Source organism: Bos grunniens, chromosome 11, assembly GCF_055505025.1.
Source record: "Bos grunniens cultivar Pamir isolate PY7600 chromosome 11, Bosgru_T2T1.0, whole genome shotgun sequence".
NCBI classification, from domain to species: Eukaryota; Metazoa; Chordata; class Mammalia; order Artiodactyla; family Bovidae; genus Bos; species Bos grunniens.
In genome coordinates, this window is record NC_141175.1 from 6,673,969 (window position 1) to 6,700,643 (window position 26,675).

Sequence of the window (26,675 nt, forward strand, 5' to 3'; positions counted from 1 at the left end):
GGCGGGGGCTGTTGCTGCTGCCACTCTGAGGGAGAAGTCTGAGCTCCAGAAGGACCATCTTCCCCCAGGACGCTTGCTCTTTATTCAGCCTCCTCCCATATGCCCCCGTCGGTTCCCCCTTGCTGTCTCAGCGGTGAGCACCTTGGCCAGGGCCAGTCATGCCCCCTGGAATGCCTAGTCCCTTCTCATCCTCCCGGCGGCACCATCTCCAGCAAACCTATGACTGGTCCTTCTGCCTCCCCACCCACCTCTGGTTGATTACTTCCGGTTCGCCTCACACTCGGGAAGGACCTGATGTCCGTTAAGAGCGCCGTGAGGAATCTGCCCCCATGTCCCTCGTGGGACACTAAGCCTGGGCTCCAGGGTGCACACGGCTTGTTCAAATCTCAGCCCACCATGTCTTTAAGATACTAATTTCTGAGCCTCAGTTTCTCAACTGCAATGGCTTCAAAACCGAGTCGGGCCGTCAGGCGGGGTCAACGCATACTTGCGGGTGGAGATGTTCTCCGCACGGATGCGGGCATGGAGCCTGGCACCAGGGCACCGCAACAAAGGGTAATCATCCCTTCTCTTATTATTGTTACCACAATAATGTAAATTCCTCTGGGGCAGAGATGGAGCGTTCTTCTCACAGAGTCTTCAGTCTCACCTGCCTAATATGACTCAGCCCTGCTCAGGGTTTCTTAGAAGGAACTCAGTTGTAAGAACATCCTGCATTTGTTTGTCTTTGGCAGCAAGGTAAAAAAATTAGGTCATGACTGAAGAGTGCACCTTAATGACCTGTCAACCTTAAGTAAGAACAGCAGAAGTGACAGACGGGAAAGATGAGAAGCAAATGCAACCCAACCAGGAAACCTTAGCAAGATTTAGGAAATACAGTAACTTTTTAAATGGAATCTACACCACAGCCAAGAACCTAAAACAAGGTGTAGCATGAAAGTACCTTTCTCTGTGCTTTCAAAAGAAACAGGATTCATTACTGTCTCATAACAGGCCGAGATGCCTCCACAGACTTCTTGTTTGAGAGGGAAGAAAGGTTCCCCGAGTCCCCAGACTGGCCCAGAGTCAAAGTGGCCACAGTGAGCCAACTAACCTTAAAAGCCTTTTTATTCTGTCACAGGCCATTTGCAACAGACTGAAAGCCTCCCCCTCTGCCTGCCAGGCTTGGGAGGGTATGTAAACCCTCATTTCGCATTTCCTGTTTTCTGTTATAGCATCATCAAGGCTCCTGGGTCACTTAGACCCCAGTGACTGAAGTGAAGAGGCTGCCCAATGGAAGGCAATTTCCCTAGAACGTCTCATCGGCCATTACTATTGGAATAACTTTAATTGGAGTCAATCCTAAAGGAAATCAACCGTGAATATTCACTGGAAGGACTGATACTGAAGCTCCAATAGTTTGGCCACCTGATGCAAAGAGCTGACTCAATGGAAAAGACCTGATGCTCAGAAAGATTGAAGGCAAAAGGAGAAGAAGGTGACAGAGGATGAAGTGGCTGGATGGCATCACTGACTCAATGGACAGGAATCTGAGCTAACTCCGGTGAAGTGAAGAACAGGGAAGCCTGGCGTGCTGCAGTCCATGGGGTTGCAGAGTGGGACTCAACTTAGGGATTGAACAGCAAACAACAAAAATTGGAGTAACTGAATGTAACCCCAATAAAGGTATTTTGTCTCCAAAACACAATGGTCAACTCTATTTATTCATGGCCCATCTTTAAGTTAAATTAAGGTATTCAATGTATAGCACTGTTGGCTAAATTTGAGGACTGATAAGACTGATAGGGATTAGGTAGAATTTAAGAGTAATAAGGCTGAAATTTATGCAGCTGAATGTAAGGGAACAACAGCTAGCACTTATTGATCCCTGCTGACTGCCAGCACTGTGTCAAGCACTTTATCTGCATGAAATCCCCACAACCCATTAAGTAGCCTCTATTATGAGGGTACTTGAGAGGGCAGGAAATGGAAGCAGATGTGAAGCGTCTCACATGCTCTCTCTCCAGGAACCCCTCCGTCAGCTCCCTGTCTGACAGTCTCACTCAGTCTCAGCATTGCTCTCTCAAGGTCTGGCTTTCTTTTCCTTCTCCACTCCGGTATCTCTTGTCCCCCTCCCCCCACCCTCCCTCTGCCCGTCCTAGCCCCTAACCCCCTCCTCTCTCATCTTTCTCTACACCTCTCCTGTCTCAACTTGTCTTGTCTTTGTCTCCCAGTCTGTACCTCCTCCTCCTTCTGTCTGTCTGCTCTATCTCCACCACCTAACACCGACAGTATAACAAAGCATCGAAGGTGTGGATTAAGACAGAAGCATTCGAAAGCCAATTTCAGAGAATAACAACTGTCAGTATCTGAGGACAAAGTTAAGTCTCTCAAAAGTCAGCAACTAGCAAGCTATTTTTCCGAACGGCTTTGGAACTTCACTAGGCAAGAAACAAGACTCACCATAGTGCTAACTATTAAAGATGGACAAGGAGTACAAGGGGCTTCACTATGCTGTCTGCTTTTGTTACAGGTTTAAAATTTTTCCACTAAAAAAAAAGTAAAAAACACGAAAATCCCCTGGTGGTCCAGTGGTTAGGATTCTGCACTCTCAATGCCAGATCACCATTACAGAGGAAAAGTTAAATTCTTTCAATGTCTCATCTGATCTTTGGTTCTTGGTTACATATACTTCTGGTTTTATTTTTTCCAGTTTTATTGAGATGGAATTGACATACCTCATTGTCTAAATTTAAGGTGTACAACATACTGAGATGATATATGCACATTTTATGAAACGATTACCACAGGGAGTCTAGTTAACATCCATCACTATACACAGTTACAGATGACTTTGCTTGTGAGGAGAACGTAGATCTACTCTCTAAGTCATTTTCAAATATACAATATAGCATTATTAACTATAGTCACCATGCTGTACAATGTTATGCATTTTTAAAACCTATCCATCAATAATTTTTCATGTTTCTATTTCAGATCAGTGATTACTCTGATAAAATTGCAGCCTGATTTTACAATAAGGTAATAAGTAGTACGAAATTTTAAGTTTTCACATGTTTGGAGCTGTGGAAATGCATCTCTAGAGATGAGAAATAAGATGCCAACTATGGCATCTATTCCTGCCAACAGGATTTTTCTTTCACAATTAAAACATTCACCATGGGAATAAGAAAGGGTCAGAGGAAGAGAAGATACTCTTCCTTAGAACCAAGGACAGGAAGCATTAATTATAGGCATCAAAGCAAACTTGGAAACAAATTGTTTTCTTAACAAGAAAAACTATGAGTGGGTTTAGTTCAAATTCTATCATCACACTTCAGCCATTACAGCAATTGGCAATGCCAACATTTTAGACCGTGAAATATTTAAATTAACAACAGCTAACATTTGCTAACATCTTGCTCCGTGCTAAACAGTTTAAATGAAATGTCTGATGTGAATCTCCCAACTCAAGAAGGCAGGGACTACGATGAGCCTTATTAGAAATGAGAACACCGAGGCTCAGGGAGCAACATGCCAGTCACTTCACTGGCAGGATGGCTGACATCCGGGCCAGGTGGCTGGCTTGGGAGTTGTGTGCTTCCCAGGAGAACAGGACCTCGGCAACATTCTAGCCGTAATACTGCCAGAATTTAAGGACATCCCAAAGGAGCCTCACATCAGTTTAAATACATACACTTAGCACTTCATTGGTCTCGAAGCTTTCCTGTGACTCATCTCCTGGATCCTCAGAAACAATCCTCGAAGGTGGGCTGGCCAGAGAATGTTTGTTCTCTTGGTCTTAAGAGGTAAGAAGGCAGAAAAGTTGAGACATGAAGAAAACTGGGTTCACCTGACTCCAAATTCAAATATTTTTCCTACCCAACTGAACTGGGGCCCTTCTTCTTCCTCCTCTCTAGAAACCTCATAGCATCAGTATGAGAATGAAGTGAGGATGTCTATGAAGTGCTTGGTGCCAAAGAACTGTCACCTCATTGATGCTCGACAATTTCAATGTAACCCTCAAATGAAAAGGACTGGCTTTCTATTTGGTTACAGAAAGAGCTTCAGATTTTTCTTTGTTACTAAACAAGGGAAGTATTTGATGACCTCAGAAGAGAGTATTTAGAAAGAGAGCATGAGCTTCTGTGAGGCAGAAGTTCTAAAAGTGTATCTGTGTGGCTGGCACCACACAAAGCCTCCACCAGAAAGTTAACTGCTGAATAGAAGCGTTTCAAAGTGGGCCCTTAAAATAAATGCGGACAGTTCACAAAGAGTTCACTTCACAGAACTCACGCGTCCGCATGTAAGATTCATGCACAGTGTACGCAAACACAAACACACGAACAAATCAAAGTAAACTGTGGGGGGAAAAAAAAGAATTCAATTGGCGAATGTTCATGTTTTCTTTCACACCTCTAGGAGAGAGAAGAAATTAATCAGAAAATTCAGTGCTTGAAGTAGACCTAAGATCGTAAAGTTCAGTGTGGCCATAAAGGACAGATACACCTATAAACATACATTTTTGCAAAGCTGGAACATGGAAGTTAAATGCTATAAATGCCTATGTGTGCATAAAATGTTTCTAAAAGGATACACAAGAAACTCAAGTGAGGTTTCTGGATGAAGAACAGAATTTCTTCTCACTAACCTTTAAGAATTTTTTAATGATGTACAGCTATTCTAATAAACATTTAAACATTTAAAATTTCACTGCTAAAAGTAGTCATTTTTAATCAGTATTAGAAAGAAAAAAAATCCCTGTTTCAGGCTTTAGAGTGTTTCTGAAGATACTATTTTAATATCCACAGAGAGTTCCAAAGGAGATGAACAGTCATAGCTGGTAAAGCATATAGTGGCTAAAACTGGGCTTTTTGAGGCCAGACAGCAAGGGTTCAAGTCCTAGCACCACCGCTTGCAGGCTCTGTGACCTTGGACGAGTTTTCTAACTTTCAGATGCGTCAAGTTTTCTTCATCTATAAAATGGAAGCAACCAAAGGGCTATCAAGAGAAATAAGCAAATAAAATCATATAGTATGCTCAAACAGTGCTTGGAATACAGTAAACATTTAATAATTGTTGCTTTGGCAGCTAGGCCTAAATAGCAATAGATGCACGATCAAGTTGCATATATGGCTGAACTTACTCTCAATGGAAAACTTGATCATACTCGATTTTCTAGGGCACTTGGGACACCTGGGCCCCCAGTTTGTGTCAATAAACACTGACTGACTGATTTAGGATGTCGGTTAAAAACAAAAAGGCTGGACTACTTATCCAGATGTTAGAAATATTTCTCCCAAGCAGCTAATAGCACATCCAGTCTTTAAGAAACGATCACTTAGGTCTGTTAAATTCCCTCAACTACACAACAATGATTTCATTTACTTTCTCCAATTAAACGTAACAATGAAAGAAGGAAAACTCAGTAACAGAAAAGAATTCCTAGAGTGATACCTTCCTAGATGGAGACTTAATGCCAGGTGGTCTGCTGTAATCAGAATTTTTTTTTTAAACTTGAGAGTCAACATCATTTCAAGACACATTAGATTTTGTAAAACCTCACCTCCAAAAAAAACAAAACCATAATTAAGCCATCCAGGTAAGAACTAAATCTACTGTTTACCCTCAGGGAATACAAAACAATGTCACAACAGTGCTGTGACCTAAACCTTCCTCCATCTCTGCAGCTACAAAAGTCCATTCATCTACCCTGCCTGAAGCATCATCTGCAAAATGGATGGTGATGCCTAACACTAACTCGTTACAGATGTAAATGAGCATGTGCTCAGAACTCTGAGCAACTTGGAAAATAAGCAGCATATTAACTGAAGATGATTTTGGCGGCTCACATGCCAACTTCTAGGGACAAATAAACCATCTTCTCCCTCTAAACGCTAGATCTTGTGAGCCCACTCCATCTGGATGAGCCTTCTCCCAGGCGGCCAATATACACGTCTCATGGCAAGAAGGGCCAGCTGATTTCATCTGTACCACTGGTGTTTATGGTTTGAGCTGCGCACGTGACTTCATGCAGACCCTCAGGTCAAAAAGTTGGAGAGAAAAGAAGAATAGGTGAGACAATGAACAAGGCCTCGTGTTCATTTCTCCTTCATTTTAAAGAGAAAAACGTTACAACTCTGATGGCACTTGTTCTAAAAACAGCTTTACATTTCTACTCCTGTTTTAAGTCCTAAATAAAAAGGACAGACAAATGTAAGCAGATTTACATCCCTAAAGTACAATTAACTTTTCTGCTGAAAGGCAATAGTCTGGGGCCACGAGTCCCCAAGTCAGATAAATTTCCGCTTCATCCTGAAGCTACAAAATGAAGGCCACTCATCATAGTCAATTGGTTTCTTGGGTTTTTTTTTTTTTTTTTCCCAGTTGTCACCTTACTAGGACAGAAAACAAAGACACACAGGAAAGGGGAAAAAAGGGGTGGGGGGCGGATTAGAGAAGAAAAGGGGAGTAGAATGGGAAGAGGGCAAATGTGAACCGCCCGGGCTCTGGGGCTCTGAGGCTTTACGGAAGGAACTTAACACGAGCTGACCCTCCTCCAAGTGCCCTGGACTCATTCAAAATCTTCCTAAAATGCGGTGGAACTTCTCTTTTCTCCCCGCAGAAGTCTTAAGAATTCTTACGACCTCTACGTGGTCCGTAGATAAGATGGAGAGTGTGTGTGTGTGTGTTGGGGGGTGGGGGGGGAATGGTGTAGAAAGATCACTTCAAATTCTGTATCCATAAATGGTAGAGCCGTGCTCCCTTTTGTCCACGAGACTTTAATGAAAATCGTCTGTTTCGCAAACACGCGTCGACCTTTTGGACGCGTAATTCCCAATTAGCGGTGGAAATTCCACGACGTGGGCTCACGAGGCCCTTCGGGCCTGTACGCTTCGCTTTCTCAAACTTTCTCGGGGAGACCCTGGAGGCCTGGGGGCCCCGTGACTTGGCCCTCCCGGTGTGGGCTCCCCCCACACCCCTGGGGTTAGTGCGCGCGGGGGTGGGGTGGGCTGGGGGGGGCCCGACGCCCCGCACCCTCCGGGCTGGCGGCGGCGCCCAGGGGCGGGCGAAGGAAGCGGAGAGCGGGAGAGGGCGAGGGAGGAAGGCAGAGGGGAGAGGGGGAGAGGGCGGGCGCGGAGGGAGCGCGCGCGCGCGGCCGGGCGAGGCCTAGGAAAGCAGGCAGGCCGGCCGGCCAGCCGGGCGGCGGACACGCGGCCGCCCTCGGCCCGCTCCCCCGAGCTCACCTTCTAGGTAGCAGCTGGAGGAGGACGAGAGCCCCTTCTTGGATTTGCAGCCCACCAACTTCAGGCAGATCTCCAACATCTTGGCGCGCCGGAGGCGTCGGGGAGCCCGCGCCCCGGGCTGCCCTCCGCGGCGGGCTCAGGCCCGGCTCGCCCCGCGCGCCGCCCCGGGACCCCGCGGCCCCACCATGCCGCCTGCCCCGCCGCCTGCCCCGCCGTCCCACGCCCGCGGCCTCTCCCGGTCTCGGCTCCGGACGCGCTTGTTAACAAAGGGCCCCCGAGCCCGGCCCCGCGAGGCCCGCCCCCGCCGCCTTAACCCTCTGCGCGCCGCGCCCGCACCCAAGGGCTGCCCCGTGTTCCGACCGGCCCGGGCCGCCGTCCAAAACCGACGCCTCGCGGGTTTCGACGTTAAGCAAAGCGGGGGGATGGAGATTTTAAGCGCGGCATGTCTTGGTTCTCAGAGTTGCGAAGTACTGTCCTGACGCCCCAAGGAAAGACAGCAGCAATTATGGCAGGCAAGTCGGGGGAGGGCGGGCCTGCTCAGCATCACTTTGAGGAACCTCCTGCATCTCTGGGAGGAGATCCCCCCCCACCAACCCCACCCCACCCCCAACTGCACCGCTGCAGGCCAAGCGAGTTGCACCGGGCGCGGTGCCCTGGCCAACCCCGTGTCCCCTGACTGTTGGTGAATAAGGCAGATTCCTCTGCAGTTATCAATACTGGTCTCATTTCTATTCGGTGAGCTTACTGTGATTAAGGCCAACTCAGTGGGTGTCTGAGGAGTGAATAATCAGAGAGCTGCAACCCACAGTACAACTACACAAGTTTGCAACACATTTGTCAAGTCATACATCCAGACTAGGAGACAAAGGAGACGTGTGAGGTCAAACACAATGTCTGATTATTAACAAAGGAGTTTAGTCTCCTCCATGAGAACTCATCAGGGGCATGGCCTACGCCCTTTCTTTAAGAAGCCTCATTTTTCTTTGAGAGAAAACCCTTCTCTTGTTTGGTGTGTGCCACGGGGGGAAGGGGAAACACATTACTTAAAACCCATTTCACCCCTGGAGAAGGGATAAGGCTACCTACTCCAGTATTCTGTCCTGGAGAATCCATGTACAGTCCATGGGTCGCAAAGAGTCAGACATGACTGAGCAACTTTCACTCACTGCTGTGCTTGGCTCCAATAGACAATATCATCACATATAACAACATAAAAAATAACAATAATGTGTGACTTGGCACCAAACTGGAAATCTACATCAGTGGAATACGAATCCAGACATACCAAATAATTTAACAAAATCAGAAACGTTTTAGCAAGTATAGGAAGGAGAAGTTGTTTAAACAGTGTTAGATAACTAAATTGCAATAGGGAGAAAAATCAAGATAGCGTCCAGGAATACTAAGAGCTGAGGGGTACTGAGATTCTACTACGAATCAGACTCCTGTGAGAAACACCCTCCAATCGTTACCTGTGCACAACTATTCTGTACGGAAAACAGAATTATCATCCTGATTCTTCAGGTGAAAATCTGAAATTCAAGAGGAGTCAAGCACCTTGCCCAAAGTCTGAGCTGGACTACCCCGGGGTCTGCCTGGCTCCAAGGATCAGGCTCCTAACCAGTGGATTATGCAGTCCCTTCTCACCAAAAATAAATCCCAAGTAAATTAAAGCTACATATATCTTTATCTTTGGCTAATAACTAAGGTTACCATATGTTTCAGAAGAAACCTTCCGAAACAAGAGACCCTGGCTACAGTCATCAGTTCCACAGGCAAAGCTGGACTCATCTGTGGTCCAGCCTATCCTGTAATGACGAAGCCTCGGTATCTTCACTATACTAGGAGTGGCAAAGTAACAAGACCTTCACTCACACTGCCAAAACCTGACCATTCAAGGCTGGACTAGATACGACTAGTGTGTATCAGTGTTTCTCAGCCTCGGTATCATTCATTTTTCAGAGATGTCCTGTCAAATTCTGATTCACATACAAAATGTGTTTTTACTGCAACCAAGTGACCTGTGGTTTGTGTTGTGGTACCAGGTCAGACCTCATGAGCAGCTAAGAAGACACAGCACTTCCCACTGCCTGGAGACAGGGCTACAGGGCTACGAGGTGACACGTGACTGTGGATGCCATCTATTGATGGATGCTGGGAGACACTATCATTCTGTCAAACAGCCCATGTGTAATGACGGCCAACTGTTCCTTGAACCTTTCAACCTCCAAGTATAATGCCAAAAATAAAATCCCAAAGGGTGCCACCAATACAAATAAGCTGAAAACTACTGTGTTGGTACCTTTTAGAAAGTTCAAGGACTTTGGATCAGACTATAATAAAGTCTGTCATATAGCATTTCAGATGTAATGTGATGGCTATATTCAAATAGGCACCTTAATGACAAGAACAGTGGGCATTTTTGCAATTTTAACCATATCCTTGAATTCTATCAATTAATACAGGCCCAGATATTTGCCTGCATGTGTTAAACTTTATATTAAGACGTAAGTTGATTTTTAAAAGTTAATGACTATTACTAATATTCTGCTCTTGAGTCTAAAATGATCTTATCCCTTTAAAACATCTTAAAATGAGTAATGCTTATAAACTGTGTCCAGATCTTTTAAAATAGTTACAAAACCATACATCATCAGGTCTGGGAAAACACTCTGAATTAGCAGCAATGAACACTGAAAATATCGCAGAGCTCCCCACTACCAAATTAAACTAGGACTATTCTTTCCAGATCTAGCTTTTGATGCCTTTGAAACTCACTCACAAGTACAAAAAACATTCTGCTACAAGCAGATAGGAGAGCTCCAGTCTTCTTACTAGAACAAACAGAAGCCTGAGAAGGATTCCTTCCAAGTAATCTTAAACCTAAAGGCCATTAACTTTTTTTTTTTTTTAAGGAAAACAAATCTAAAAGGTTGTGAAGTAACTTGTTTGCTATGTTGTACTCAGTTTGGGAAAGGAATAACCTTTTAATATGTGCCAGGCGCAAACCTTCCAACAATCCTATGGATTTCCTGTAGTTTAACTCCATTTCACAGGTAAGGAAACTGAGGGGTAAGCAGGTACAGGGATGGGTTAACAGTCTGTCTAGGTTCACATAGCTAGGAAGTAGTAAGGTCTAAAGCCCTTGAACTTTCCAAAATGGACATAATTTGTAATTTAAGTAAAAGGTGGATAATTGTAGCAAAGCCAGAGGATGAAATAAAAATCAGTAACTATTGAAAAATGTCTTGAAACAGCTGATGGAATTAGAACTATTTAAGAATATTTTAAAATATATCAGAATAGTGAGAAAGAATAAAAGTCCTTACTTACATTAAAATATGTTATCTGTGCTGTGTTTCTAAAAGCACGGTCCATGGACAACCTATTTTTAATTGCCTGGGGTGCTTGTTTAAAATGCAGACTCTCTGGAGAAGGAAATGGCAACCCACTCCAGTATTCTTGCCTGGAAAAGTCCATGGACAGAGGAGCCTGGCAGGCTGCAGTCCATGGGGTTACATGACTGAGCATGTGTGCATGAGGGTGGAGGGTCACGGGTTGGTAGCAATAAACTGGTAGAACTAAAAAAATAAAAAATAAAAAAATAAAATGCAGACTCTTGCTCCAGTCTAGACCTACACAATCAGAATATATGGATGGTGGTATCTTAACATGATCTGAAGATGATCTGCATGCATACGTAAGTCTGACAACCATTGTTTTGGAAGAAGAAAGAGTTCCCCCTTGTTTTCCTTGGAAATAGGACAAATAAGGATGGATATTTCTAAAATTTATTCATCTGAAAGCAATTTCTGCATTTAAGAAATTGTATAACTCTAAAACAAGTTACTTTGTCAACAAAGGTCCCTCTAGTCAAGGCTATGGTTTTTCCAGTGGTCATGTATGGATGTGAGAGTTGAACTGTGAAGAAAGCTGAGCGCTGAAGAATTGATGCTTTTGAACTGTGGTGTTGGAGAAGACTCTTGAGAGTCCCTTGGACTGCAAGGAGATCCAACCAGTCCATTCTAAAGGAGATCAGTCCTAGGTGTTCATTGGAAGGACTGACGCTGAAGCTGAAACTCCAATACTTTGGCCACTTCATGCGAAGAGTTGACTCATTGGAAAAGACTCTGATGCTGGGAGGGATTGGGGGCAGGAGGAGAAGGGGACGACAGAGGATGAGATGGCTGGATGGCATCATCGACTCGATGGACATGAGTCTGAGTGAACTCCAGGACTTGGTGATGGACAGGGAAGCCTGGTGTGTTGCAATTCATGGGGTCGAAAAGAGTCGGACACGACTGAGCGACTGAACTGAACTGAAAACAAGTTACCAAAAGAGGACTTTTCTCTGAAAATTTTGGATAAAGAATGAACTTTTTTAAAGTCTGGAGTTCAGTCCTTTTTTTTTTTTTTAAATAGAGTTGCAGGGGGTGGGGCGTGGATAGGCAAGGGCCCACCACAGAAGTTGCTCGAGGGAAGAAAGCAGGATATGGATGCAGGAGGCAGGATGTGGAAGCTCTACCTGGGAGCAGCAGGATGGGGGTGGGGGTTTAAGGGAGACAGATGAAATCTGATATGGTGCCTGGTTTGGGACCCCCAGGACCAAATGATCCCAGATCTGACTGACCCCTTCCCTGTTTCCAGCCCAGTTAATAACTTTAGGAGGAAAGAGCAAAGATCTTGAGGTATGTACGTGCTTACTATTCCACTATTTCACGTGCCAACAGAGACTACATCCTCTGATTTGCAGACACTGTCCAGTGAGAGCCTGCCAGGTTCCCAAGTGATGGGTCCAATCCACAGGAAAATGTGGCTTAGAAGAACATATCAACCATACCTGCTTTTGCCCCGGTAAAGGGCATGCATGCATCTCTTTAAGTATCATAGATTTTCAGTGAGATAACACTGTTTATTGGTCAAGTGTCACAAAGGTCCAGGTACTCTGGTGTGAGACGGGAGGCCGTGCAGTGAGGCTGAAAGAGTTATGACATCACGATCTTATTCTCAGATTTTCCATTCACCGTGGTGGCATAGCCAAGTGACTCAATTTTCTAGTCTGTAAAACTGTGGGGTGGTCTTAAGAGTAGCCATCTCCCTGGGTGATGAAAATTAGAAATAGTGTATGAAAAGTGCCCCACGCAGAGAAGGTGCTCAGTGAACAGTATTTTTATTTCCAAAAGAGGACTCTTACTGTATCAGGTGATGCTCTGTGTTCCTGTCTAAGTCTTACTAGGACCAAGTCAAGAGCTAAAATTAACAAATGTGATCTGTGAAAATGATTCCAGAAAACACAGTCTGAGGGAGTGAAAGCAATCTGGAGGTTTTCCAAGGGACAAGGAAATCAACTTATTTTATTAAGGGAAAGAAACACTAGTTATGGGGTAAGAGGAGCAACCAAGGTTCAAATGTCACAGGGAGTCCTATCTTTAACTTCTAAAGACTAAGTTTTACAACCACAGCTCGGTGGCAAAACACAAACTCCACGCCGCACATCTTTAGTGAAAGCCTATTTCAGGCCCAGAACTCGAGAACTTGATGTGCGGTCTACACATGGGACTGTCTTTCGCAAAACACTGATTGTTTTGTTACTCCCTTTGGTAGTTCCAGACCTGCAATTCTCAACGGGGGTGGGGTGGAGAGGCACATCTGAACTGCTTTAGGGTAATTACATCCACTTTCTAGAAAACCTCATTCGAGAAAGATTTTACTATATTTTTATAATTGACAAGTCAAACATTACTATTAAGTGCTTTTTCTCCCAGAGGAAACTAGTATTACTGTTGGTATGCCCTAAATAGTCTTATTTTTATTTTTAATCAAAGTAATAAAAGTACATGGTTAAAAACAAATAGTACTAAAAGTCATATAATAAAATCAGAAGTCCCCTGACTCCATCCCCTTGTCTGTTTCTCCAAAGGCAGCCTTCTTCAGATTCTGAATATCCTCATATTGTTGTTTCTGGATTCATCAACTTTCCACATGCTATATTAACTGGTTATAGTAGTATCATGCTATCACCATCTCCAATCTCCCATAACAATACAATCACAATTTTTGGTTAAATCAACAACGGTCAGTGTTGATCATTATTACAATGACATAAATATTGTTCATTGCTCCACCAATAATATACTGTGAATGTTTCCTTTATTATATAACTTTGTTTATCCTGGAAATATTATTAGGTTGCAAAACTAATTGCAGTTTTGCACTGTTAACTTTGCCATTTGATATTGGAATACATTCTTAAATGTGGTTATTTTATACATCATTTTAATGTGCACTTCTCACTTTTTTTTTTGCTAATGATTTATTACTTGCTGGGAATTTTATCTTAGACTATGGAAATGATTTAGACAAAAAGCAAATTCGGGTGATTTTTCTTATTTGAGCTCAAAATGGGTCATAAAGCGGGCAGAGACAATTCGCAACATCAACAATGCATTTGGTCCAGGAACTGCTAAAGAACGGATAGGATAGTGCAGTGGTGGTTCAAGAAGTTTTGCAAAAGAGATGAGAGCCTTGAAGATGAAGAGCGTACTGGCCAGCCATCGGAAGTTGAGAACAACCAATTGAGAGCCATCATTAAAGCTGCTCCTCTTACAACTACATGAGAAATTGCTGAAGAACTCAACATTGACCATTCTACCTAAGGTTATTTGGCATTTGAAATAAACTAGAAAGGTGAAAAAGCTTGGTAAGTGGGTATCTCATGAGCTGACTGCAGATCAAAAAAAATCATCGTTTTGAAGTGTTGTCTTCTCTTATTCCACACAACAATGGTGAACCATTTCTTAAACGGATTGTGACGTGCGATGAAAAGTGGATTTTATACGACAACCAGCAATGGCCAGCTCAGTGGCTGGACTGAGAAGCACCAAAGCACTTCCAGAAGCAAACTCACACCTGAAAAAAGGTCATGGTCAGTTTGATGGTCTGCTGCCCGTCTGATCCACTACAGCTTTCTGAATCCCAGCGAAACTATTACATCCTTACATCCAAGAAGCATGCTCAGCAAATCGATGAGATGCACCAAAAACTGCATTGCCTGCAGCTGGCATTGGTCAACGGAGAGAACCCATTTTTTCTCCATGACAATGTCCAACCACACGTGGCACAACCAATGCTTCAAAATTTGAAAGAGTTGGGCTGTGAAGCTTTGCCACGTTCATCTGACCTCTTGCCAATGGATTACCACTTCTTCAAGCATCTTGACAGCTTTTTGCAGGGAAAATGCGGCCACAACCAGCAGGAGGCGGAAAATGCTTTCCAATAGCTCATCAAATGCCGAAGCACAGATTTTTATGCTAAAAGAATAAACAAATTTATTTCCCGTTGGAAAAAATGTGTTGATTGCTACAGTTCCTCCTTTGATTAATAAAGATGTAAATATATAATGATTTAAAATTCACGGTCCAAAACCACAGTTACGTTTGCACCAACCTAATAATGGCCTTGTTTTTTTTTTCATTTGATTAGTCTTCTGTATACCTATTACTGTTTTTTCCCCAAACATTTCAAATATCTGTTAAACAACTAGTAGTATTTTTTCCAAATATTAAAAAACATTTAAAATATCCTCAGTTCTATTTATTGACTCACATCCTCAGGTGGCTGGAATTCACCATCCAGTAGCTTCCTGGGGGTGGGGAGAGGTGCATGTTTGAAAAAAATGCCTTTCCATTCCAGTAAGTTTGGCTGGGTATAGAACTGTAGGTTGAAAATCATTTTCCCTGCTTAATTTTGAAGGTATCTCTCTGCTATCGTCTAGTTCTCAGTTCTGTTGTTTAGAAATATAAATCCACTGTGACTCCTGATCTTTTATATATCACCTGCATTTGTCTTTGGAAGCTTTTAAGATCTTCTAATATTCTCAGTGTCTTGAGATTTTACAATGAGATGGCTTGGAGTGAGTCTTTTTTCATATATTATGCTGTGCACTCAGGGAGCCAATCCAATTCAAAGATTTCAGTCATTGAACTCCAGAAAATACTCACTTCATTAAGTTCTGAAATTTTTCTGATATTTACTGTTTCCTAAATTCTCCTCCACTTGCTCTCAGTTCTCTCTTTCTGGAAGTCCTGCCAGATGGCTACTAAAGCCCTGGGACTGAGCTTCTAACCTTCTTACCTGTCCTGTTTTGTTGTCTGAGTCTTTGCCTTATGTTTTGCTTTCCGAGAGGGACTATTTCCAAGTCTCCTGTACAGTTCTTCTGAACTCTTCCTCTGTTTCCTACATTGTCTTTATTTCCACCACGTTCCCTTTCTCTGTGAATTTCTTTTACCCTTTATCTATCATGCAGAGACTTTTAATTTGGCTGTCCATTCATTATCCATGGGAGAGGAACTAAAAAGTATGCACAGAAAGGGTACAACACGTGGACTTAGATGAAGGGAGGTGGTGAGCTTACTTTTCCATCAAGAGAATGCCCAAGTCAGCTTTTCTCTGAGACCATTCAGTTTTTTGTTGTTTTTTTCTAGAAAAGATTCTTTCCATCTCTTCTCTGTTAGGAAGAGGGCTGGAGAATCTCATTATTCAGTATGCAGGCTCAAAAAAGAATCTGCTCTTGCCCACCCCACTGGTTTCAGCCCAATGGTGTACCCACACCTCTGCTGGGATAATACCCCAGAGTCTGGAGCCTTTATAGGGCAATTTCTCAGTAATACTTCTAGTCTCATGAAAGTGGGAAGGAGAAGTGGTGATCTGGCTGTACAGGGAGGGGGAGGGGGATGAAGAATCTAAAAACTCCTTTACAAGCTTTCAACTGATCCGCTTGATTTCAGTTAAGAGCCTCACCACCCCCTGCTTTTTGTAGTACTAAAGACTCCAATTTCTTATTTTTTTCTTCTCAGATTCTTATAACTGGCTTACTTCTAATCAGTGTCTCTCTCAGAAGAGGTTAGGCTTTAGTTTCTTTGATTCTGCTAGGTCTATTACACATTTAAAAAAATATATATATATGAATTTCTTTAATTGTTTTTTATTAATGAGTTTATTCATTTATTTTTGGCTGTGCCAGGTCTCCATTGTGGTACTTCTCATTGTGGTGACTTCTCTTGTTGTGGAACACGGGCCGTAGGCACGAAAGCTTCAATAGTTGGAGCACGCGGGCTCAGCAGTTGTGGCTTCTGGGCTTAGCTGCTTTGTGGCATGTGGAATCTTCCCCATCCAGGGATTGAACCTGTGTCCCCGGCATTGGCAGGTGACTCTTATCCATCGTACCACCTGCTGCTGCTGCTAAGTCACTTCAGTCATGTCCGACTCTGTGCGACGCCATAGACGGCAGCCCACCAGGCTCCCCTGTCCCTGGTATTCTCCAGGCAAGAACACTGGAGTGGGGTGCCATTGCCTTCTCCGATCGTACCACCAGGGAAGTCCTATTACCATGCTCTTGACTGCCTTCCATTTTCAAAAAACATTTTTGTCTTTCTTATCTGCTTTTCTTATTGGGTTCTTTTTGTCCTTATACATTTTCACTTTAAAAAAAAAAAAAAAAGAATCATCTTACTGCTGTTCCAGTAGGCCTTGGAGGAGGTAGTAGAAATGAAAACAGGTCTGCAAACTTTAATCATTTTAAATCAGAGTCTCATTTGACCATTTTATAGATGAGACTACTGAGGCAGGTTAAGTAACTTGACAAGGTCTCATAGCCAGTTAGTGGCAGAGCCAGGGAAAGAGCCCGGATCTCTGAATTACCTTGCTAGAGTTTTTCCATTATATGACACCCACGAGGCACCCATAATCAAGAGCTGGCAGACTAATTTTAGGATATGAAGCTAAAAAAGTATTTAAAATTTGTTGCGAGCTACAGGTCTCAAATCTTAATATTGCTGGTAGTGAAGAAACAACCAAACCCTGAATTCTTAAATCCAGTCACATAACTTTAAATTATAAACAGATATGTTATTAAACAGAAATAGTTTGGGATATTCTTATTAAACTCTTAAGTGCTTGAATTCAATTTAAAGAGGTTTCGCATGATTTCATAAATTGTCTTTGTCCCTTTCACTTTGGTTAACTTTTAAAATAAATGCCACGGAATTTTATTTTAAATCGTGGAAAGTCTTGTTTGTTTTTAATCAGAATATTGAATAAAAATTGAGAAATCTACAAGACAAATAAAAAAGAGCAATGTTGCCGAAATCTAAAGGATTCAAACTATTTTCTTTATAATAAAGTAAATTTAAGCCCACTTAAGTAGAACTGGTTGAAAAAAGAAAAGCCCAAGCGCCGGTTATTTATAAACAGTACTCCTTTTATTTTCAAACACTAGCACTGCTTTTGGCTTTTATAGTTTTGTTCCGTCTGAACTGGAAAATCAATGGTTAATCTTTTTTCCTCTCTTTCTGTAAGACTAAAAGAATCTGCGAAAGCAGCAGACCAGGCCTGGGGATCACGTTACTTTGGGGGTGGGGGGAAGGAGGCAGCTGGAGGGGAGTGTAGAGAGAAGGGCCAGAAGGGAAAGAAAACAAGTTGTCTGAACCTCCCCACAGTGTAAGACCCAGCAGGGATTAGGAGGTACGTGGAGGAGCCCGTGTTTATCCAAGTTATCTCTGGGGCAGCTGAAACGGGCTGTGAACGTATGGGCTCCCTCGATATTAAAACCTTCTCAGCAGCAGAGCTGCACCCGGGAAAGCGGATTTCTTGGTAATTGTTACCAAGGCCTGAAAACCTAGAAATGAAACGCTCAGGGGGCGTTAATGTTTGTTTCTTCCAACATTCAGTACCAATTTGTTTTGTTGTCAAGGTTTTAAACACACAAAGGACAAACGGATTCAGAAGATTTCTTCCCTACACTTGTTAGAAATTACCGCTGTCCTTAGAGAAGCAATGACATCTCTAAATGAAACACTGCTGCTCTTTTTCCTCCTAAAGAGACAGATCTGGCATATTAATACAGAACTACAGACTCACCAGAGAAGAACAGCCACAGTTAACATTGGAGAAACTGCTCATTAAACGGCACTTCTGGGGGAAAGAGCCACTTGAAAAGCTACAAAACGAAGCTGACCTGGCAGAGGCTGTCCTCTTGTCTGCCACCTCCCTACCACTGGTATATAAAATCTATATTCAGTACAGCAGCTCCAGAACTGTATTTGATCACTAGGGTATTTTCACATTCCCTAAGTAATAATTATTCATATTTAGTATTTATGGCTACTTCACCATTAAGAACAATTCTAAAACAATAGTAAAATGAACTCCTCCAAAAGGTTTAGGCCAATAACAGCATATCAACTAGACTTTCTTTGATGAAAAAGTCATGGGAATCCCACACAGACTAGTTATAGGAACCGCCAAGCCCAACAATGGCCCCTAACATCTGTTCTCCTCTCTCACCCTCAACCTCTTAAGTTTTAGATGGACATATGGCCCCTAGTCCCTCTTGTACCTAGTCATTACCATGTAACTAAGTTTTAGCCGGAATCAAGGTTGCCGGGAGAAACATCAATGACCTCAGATACGCAGATCTGATACGCAGACATCACCCTTATGGCAGAAAGTGAAGAAGAACTAAAGAGCCTCTTGATGAAAGTGAAAGAGGAGAGTGGAAGTTGGCTTAAAACTCAACATTCAGAAAACTAAGATCGTGGCATCCGGTCCCATCACTTTATGGCAAATAGATGGGAAAACCATGGAAACAGTGTCAGACTTTATTTTTTTGGGCTCCAAAATCACTGCAGATGGTGACTGCAGCCATGTAATTAAAAGACACTTGCTCCTTGGAAGAAAAGCTATGACCAACTTAGACAGCATATTAAAAAGCAGAGATATTACTTTGTCAACAAAGGTCCATCTAGTCAAAGCTATGGTTTTTCAAGCAGTCATGTATGGATGTGAGAGCTGGACTTTAAAGAAAGCTGAGTGCCGAAGAATTGATGCTTTTGAACTGTGGTGTTGGAGAAGACTCTTGAGAGTCCTTTGGAATGCAAGGAGATCCAACCAGTCGATTCTAAAGGAAATCAACCCTGAATATTCATTGGAAGGACTGATGCTGAAGCTGAAGCTCCAATATGATGGCCACCTGATGTGAAGAACTGACTCAATGGAAAAGACCCTGATGCTGGGAAAGACTGAAGCCGGGAGAAAGGGATGACAGAGGATGAGATGGTTGGATGGCATCAACGACTCGATGGAGATGAGTTTGAGCAAGCTCTGGGAGTTGGTGATGGACAGGGAGGCCTGGCGTGCTGCAGTCCATGGGGTCGCAAAGAGTCGGACACATGACTGAGAGACAACTGAAGTTTTAACCAATGATAATGGGGAGCAGAGGTGGCGCTCTGCTAGAGCCAGATGGCGCCAGTGGCAAAGAGCCCACCTACCAGTGCAGGAGATGCAAGAGACTGTAGGTTCGAAGATTTCCTGGAGGAGGAAATGGCACTCCACTCTAGTATTCTTGCGAGGAGAATCCCACAGACAGAGGAGCCTGGCAGGCTACAGTTCATGGGGTCACAAAGAGTCGGACACGAATGAGCCTCTGAGCAACATGGCGAGCAGAAATGATGCATGTAACTTCTGGGCCAGGTTCTTAAAAGGAATGAGGACAGCTTCCCTCCCATTTTCTACTTCCCACTGCCTGCAAGGAGACAGGCTAACTGGAGTGGCTGTTTGGATCATGAAGTAACAAGAGAGAAGGTGTCTGAGTCTGTGGAGTCCTCATACACATGCAGGACTGCTAATGCCAGGCTGTTACAGAAGCCAGAAATAAACATGCAGTTGTTTAAACCACAGATATTCTGTGTCTGTACGACAGCCATTTATTCTTTACCATAATACTAAAAGACCAGTTCTAACTCCTATAAATCGAAGAATTTCCCAAATCAACTGTTTCTTTTCTTTATCTAGTAAAAACTGTTAATCAGAGAGCAAGCATTTGAAATTGCCCTATAACCTTTAGAAAATGAGAAAGTGTTTTAAATAATCGCTGTGAAAAACACAGTCCAGTATCCAGCTCATAGCAAAGACTCAAATATTACACATTAACTGTTATTACTAGTATTTAACTGTCCCTTTTACCTTTCCACAGTCTCTGGTACTGGTGTGAGAAAGATTAAAAGATTCTGTGTTCTATGACATATCTGAGAAAGAATTTGTATCCAGAATACAGAGAACTCAACACTCAATAAGACAGTAAGCAAACCAAATAAAAAATGGATATAAGAGTTAAACTGGAGTGTCACCAAAAAGGAAATATGAATGGCTAATAAGCATGTGAAAAGAGGCTCAGCATCATTGGTTGTTCTAGAAAGGGAAACTAAAAACACAATGAGGTACTTCTTCACAGCCACTCAAATAACTGATCAAAAAGACAGACAAAACCAAGTGCTGGTGAGAATGTGGAGAAACTAGGAGCCTGGTGTGCTATAGTCCATGGGGTCGCAAAGAGTCAGACACGACTGAGCGACTGAACAGCTGTTACAACGCTGCTGGTGGGAACATAAAATGGTACGGCCCTACTATAGAAAATACTTCGGCAGTTTCTTAAAAAGTTAAACATAAATTTACTATAAGACCCCAAAATCTCTACTATTAGGAATCTACCCTAGAGGAATGAAACCGTATCCACACATGAATGTCCACAGTAGCATTGTTTGTAATGGTCAAAAACTGGAAACAATCCAAATACCCATCGATGATTGATGAATTAAACAACATGTATATCCAAAGAATGGAGTAATATTCAGTAACAAAAGGGAATGAAGTGCTACAATAGAAATGGCAACCCATTCCAGTATTTTTGCCTGGGAAGTCCCATGGACAGAGGAGCCTGGCAGGCTACAGTCCATGAGGTCACAAAAGAGTCGGACGCTGTGGAGCCACTCAACAACAGCGACAAAGAATAGATGAACCTCAGAAACACACTGTGATGCGAAAGAAGCCAGTCACAAAGGCCGCATAGTGTATGATTCCATGTATATGAATGTGCTGCTGCTGCTGAGTCGCTTCAGTCGTGTCCGACTCCATGCGACCCCATAGACGGCAGCCCACCAGGCTCCCCCATCCCTGGGATTCTCCAGGCAAGAACACTGGAGTGGGTTGCCATTTCCTTCTCCAATGTGTGAAAGTAGAATAAGAGTCAGTTCCTGCTTTAAAGAGATCTGGGTATTTATCTTCACTTCTTGATCCTTGTCTGACTCTTGACTTAGCTCTCATAAAACTCTTATTACTTGTCAATCAAAGATTAGACTTGTCATCAGAGATTTGAGAATGGGCTGCTCATGCAACAAACATTATAGAGCCAGTGGTGATGAAGACGATAAAAAGGAAGAAGACACACTTCCAGCCTTCTCAAGATGCTGGTCTTGAGAGAGACATGGGAAAGAGAGGAGCAGACACTGAAACAAGGAATTAAAAGGTTGTGGTTGGTTTAGTCACCAAGTCGTGTCCAACTCTTGTGACGCCATGAACTGTAGCCCCCCAGGCTCCTCTGTCTGTGGGATTGTCCAGGCAAGAATACAGGAGTGGGTAGGCATTTCCTTCTCCAGGGGCTTTTCCTGACCCAGAGATTGAATGTGGATCTCCTGCATTGCAGGCGGTCTCCTGCACTGCATGTGGATTCTTTACCAACTGAGCTATCTTTCAGTTTAGAAAACTGCAATAATAAGTATTTGCATAATAGCTACAGGAGCCCAGAAGAAGTGGCTAATTCTGTCTAGAAGTGAAGTGAAAGTCGCTTAGTCGTGTCTGACTCTTTGCGATCCCAGGGACTATACAGTCCACAGAATTCTCTAGACCAGAATACTGGAGTGGGAAGCTTTTCCCTTTCCAGGGGGGCTTCCCAATCCAGGGATTGAACCCAGCTTTCCTGCATTGCAGGCAGATTCTTTACCAGCTGAGCCACCAGGGAAGTCCAAGAATACTAGAGTGGGTAGCCTATCCCTTCTCCAGCAGATCTTCCCGACCCAGGAAGATCCTAGACATTCTGCCTAGAGATGTCAGGAAAGGTTTTCCAGTGGAGAAACCAGTAGTACAGTACTATCTCCTTTTAGAATATAGAAATCAACTAAAAGCATACAAGTGGCCCACACATACGTGTTGAGTTGCTTCTCCACAGAGGCAGTACAAAGGCAGTTGAGTGGGGATCAGTTCAGTTCAGTCGCTCAGTCGTGTCCGACTCTTTGCGACCCCATGAATCGCAGCACACCAGGCCTCCCTGTCCATCACCAACTCCCGGAGTTCACCCAGACTCACGTCCATCGAGTCAGTGATGCCATCCAGCCACCTCATCCTCTGTCGTCCCCTTCTCCTCTTGCCCCCAATCCCTCCCAGCATCAGAGTCTTTTCCAATGAGTCAACTCTTCGTATGAGGTGGCCAAAGTACTGGAGTTTCAGCTTTAGCATCATTCCTTCCAAAGAAATCCCAGGGCTGATCTCCTTCAGAATGGACTGGTTGGATCTCCTTGCAGTCCAAGGGACTCTCAAGAGTCTTCTCCAACACCACAGTTCAAAAGCATCAATTCTTCAGCGCTCCGCCTTCTTCACAGTCCAACTCTCACATCCATACATGACCACAGGAAAAACCATAGCCTTGACTAGACGGACCTTTGTTGGCAAAGTAATGTCTCTGCTTTTGAATATGCTATCTAGGTTGGTCATAACTTTCCTTCCAAGGAGTAAGCGTCTTTTGAATAAATGGAGCTGGAACACTGTGCCATCCATACGCAAAATAATGACACTTGGTCAATAAGCACCATATATGCTAAATGAAAACTTACAAAACTTCTAGAAGAGTATCTTTGTGACCTTGGTGTCAGCAAAAAATTTTTAGCTACAATACCAAAAGTATAAACCTTAAGAGAAATAACTGATAAACTGGACTCTATCAAAATTAAAAATTTCTGCTCTTCTAAAGACACTCTAGAGAGAATGAAAAGGACAAGACTGGGAGAAAATGCCAAGCGCTGGTGAAAATGTGGAGCAACTGGTGTGAACTGCTGATGGGGAATGCAAAGTAACACATTCACATCGTAAAACAGTTTGGCAGTTTCTCAAAAGCTAAGCATACCCTTAACATATGGCCTACTGATTCCATTCCTATTTAATCAAGAAAAATGAAAACTAATGTTCACACAAAAACCGGTATGTGAATTTACATGCAGTATAGTGGCTTTATTCATAACCATGAAAAACTGGAAACTCAAATGTCCTTCAACAGCTGAATGGATAAACGCACTGCCACACCATCACACAACAGGACGCTGCTCAGCAATAAAAAGGAATGAACCATATTGACTACATGCAACAGCACAGATGAATCTTAAATGCATTCTGACTCATAATTCTGTTTATGATATCCTATAACAGACAGAATCTTCAGGAAAGAAAACCGAAAAGTACTTGCTGGGGCTGGGAGGATATGTTGACAACCAAAGGAATCAGGGCTGGAGGCATGGGTGATGGGACAGTTCTCGATCTCAAGGGTGGTGGTAGTTTTATGACTGTGTGTGCTGGGCTTAGTCACTTCGGTTGTGTTTGACTCTGTGCAACCCCATGGACTGTAGCCCACCAGGCTCCTCTGTCCATGGGATTCTCCAGGCAAGAATACTGGAGTGGGTTAACATGCCCACTCCAGGGGATCTTCCCAGGGGATCTTCCTGACCTGGGGATCGAACCAGGAACCAGCGTCTTCTGCATCTCCTGCATTGCAGGCGGATTCTTTACTGCTGAGCCACCAGGGAAGCCCCACATGACTATAAGCACTGTCAAAACTCAAAACTCTAAAAGGGGCAAATTTTACTGTAGGTAAATTATGCCTCAATAAAAACATTTCCTTCTTCCTTCAGGGAATCCACTCACTGCCGGAGCCCCAGCTTGGTGCTTGCCTGTGAATAACACCCCTCAGGGGCTGTGAGAGGGCACTGCATTACTGGACTTGATTTGGCTGGTGAGAATTACATTAACGGAACTAAACGAGTGGTCCTAGAGGGGGGAGAACAGTCTATACCATTTGGTTTCTTTGCCTTTGTTCCTTCTACCTACAAGACTCAAAGATGAATATATATCAGAAGTACACACAGCACTGATAAGCAGCTTTATCCACTGTCATTCCAGGCGGCAGAAATCCATGCTAAAGGGTTGTCTTTCTCTAACGCAAACCGCCCTGCACCTGGATGGGAAGGCACTGGTGACCACAGAGGAGAGGTAGCTGTGGCGGATGGAGAGAAGCCCTGCAGGACAGTGGAACCCTGGGTTCCAGAGGCTTCTATAAGGCTCGGGAAGGCACTTCACCAGCTCTGAGCCTCATTCACCTGCAAAATGAAGGCTGTACCATGGCTGTTGTGATACGTCCAGGCTCTCGGTCGATAAGCTGGTTCAAGGTCTAAGGTAAATCTTTCTGCTTCTCCTTGTCAAGGGCTTTTTAAAAATGACCACAGGCATTTTCCTGACCAGGATAAGTTAGGTTTGCTAACTTACAAATGCCAGCACCATACCGAAAGACTGGCTTCCCTTGTCTAGACCATGTCCACAGCCAGTCAATCTTCACAGATGGACTTAAGAGCACTGGGGCCACAGGACAATGAAGGGCAGGTCTCCAGCAAATCACATCAGAAGTGTGGACGGTCAGCCCTGGCTGGCTGCAACTGATTGCTCTCAACATTTCCAGAGCAAGTGAGCCAGAAAGCTTTATGAAAAACAATGTCCAGAGCCCTGGGCACTCAACTTCCTGCTGGTAAGCTGTACAAAGACGAGGATGGGGTGGGGCTGAGCAGGTTTACAATCTCCTAAGGATTGAAAGCACTGTTTAATTAATTCTGCAGCTTTCCACTCTTTAAGGCCATAGAATTGCCTTTAACTTTGTCCCATAGTTGTGGGCTCTTGACTCTGCCTAGGGTTTGCATATCTGATTCCCGAGTCTCAAAAAGCCCCATAAGGGAAATTTGACAATATTCAATATCTATCAAAACTATAAATTTATTTACCCTTTGACCCAGCGATTATATTTTGGGGGGTTTACTCTATATAGCCATCCATACACACACAAGTGGATGCGAATATACACATATTCATTCAAATATACATACATTCATTGTAGATTGTTTAAACAGCAAGTATCCATCTTTAAGTTAAAGAAACTTTGGTCTTAGCCTTCAAAATGGGGTACATTTATGCCTGGATGGGGGTACACATTAGCTTTCCAAGAAATATGCAAGTATTTACTTAAAAAGGAATAAAAAATAAATAAATAAAAGGAATCAACTTTCAGAGCTTCAATTTCACACGTTATCCTTTTTACAACTGATCTGCCTAAGAACGCCTCTGTCAGTTCTCCTTGACTAATGTTGCTCTCATAATGACCCCTCACTTTCGCCACGAAGGAGAGGAATACCCCTCGTAAGTCCATGGGTTTAAAAATTCCTGGTTATAAACCATGGGACAATATGAGAATATATATCTTTAGACAGGAAGTTGGTTTTCTTTAAAAAAAATTTTTTTTTTATTTTGTATTTGAGTATAGTGGATTACAATAAACTGTGGAAAATTCTGAAAGAGATGGGAATACTAGACCACCTGATCTGCCTCTTGAGAAATTTGTATGCAGGTCAGGAAGCAACAGTTAGAACTGGACATGGAACAACAGACTGGTTCCAAATAGGAAAAGGAGTTCGTCAAGGCTGTATATTGTCACCCTGTTTATTTAACTTATATGCAGAGTACATCATGAGAAACGCTGGACTGGAAGAAACACAAGCTGGAATCAAGATTGCCAGGAGAAATATCAATAACCTAAAATATGCAGATGACACCACCCTTATGGCAGAAAGTGAAGAGGAACTAAAAAGCCTCTTGATGAAAGTGAAAGTGGAGAGTGAAAAAGTTGGCTTAAAGCTCAACATTCAGAAAACGAAGATCATGGCATCCGGTCCCATCACTTCATGGGAAATAGATGGGGAAACAGTGGAAACAGTGTCAGACTTTATTTTTCTGGGCTCCAAAATCACTACACATGGTGACTGCAGCCATGAAATTAAAAGACGCTTACTCCTTGGAAGGAAAGTTATGACCAACCTAGATAGCATATTCAACCTAGATAGCATATTCAAAAGCAGAGACATTACTTTGCCAACAAAGGTCCGTCTAGTCAAGGCTATGGTTTTTCCTGTGGTCATGTATGGATGTGAGAGTTGGACTGTGAAGAAGGCGGAGCACTGAAGAATTGATGCTTTTGAACTGTGGTGTTGGAGAAGACTCTTGAGAGTCCCTTGGACTGCAAGGAGATCCAACCAGTCCATTCTGAAGGAGATCAGCCCTGGGATTTCTTTGGAAGGAATGATGCTGAAGCTGAAACTCCAGTACTTTGGCCACCTCATGTGAAGAGTTGACTCATTGGAAAAGACTCTGATGCTGGGAGGGATTGGGGGCAGGAGGAGAAGGGGACGACAGAGGATGAGATGGCTGGATGGCATCACTGACTCGATGGACGTGAGTCTCAGTGAACTCGGGAGT

The 26,675-nt window shown here is 43.3% G+C and overlaps 1 protein-coding gene across 2 annotated transcripts in view; it reads right to left on the reverse strand.

Moving 5' to 3' along the window:
- The window catches only part of ABL1 (ABL proto-oncogene 1, non-receptor tyrosine kinase), a 142,252-nt gene that overhangs the window by 40,859 nt on the left and 74,718 nt on the right, over positions 1 to 26,675 (reverse strand). Inside the window, exon 1 of one of the 2 annotated variants that reach the window (XM_086323454.1) lies at positions 7,227 to 7,445. The exons of the other annotated variant lie outside the window; for it this stretch is intronic. Within the exon in view, the coding sequence (XP_086179580.1) occupies positions 7,227 to 7,305 (79 nt within the window). The 5' untranslated portion in view covers positions 7,306 to 7,445. Of the gene's footprint in view, positions 1 to 7,226; positions 7,446 to 26,675 lie in introns of those variants that run through there. 2 annotated transcript variants of the gene reach the window in all.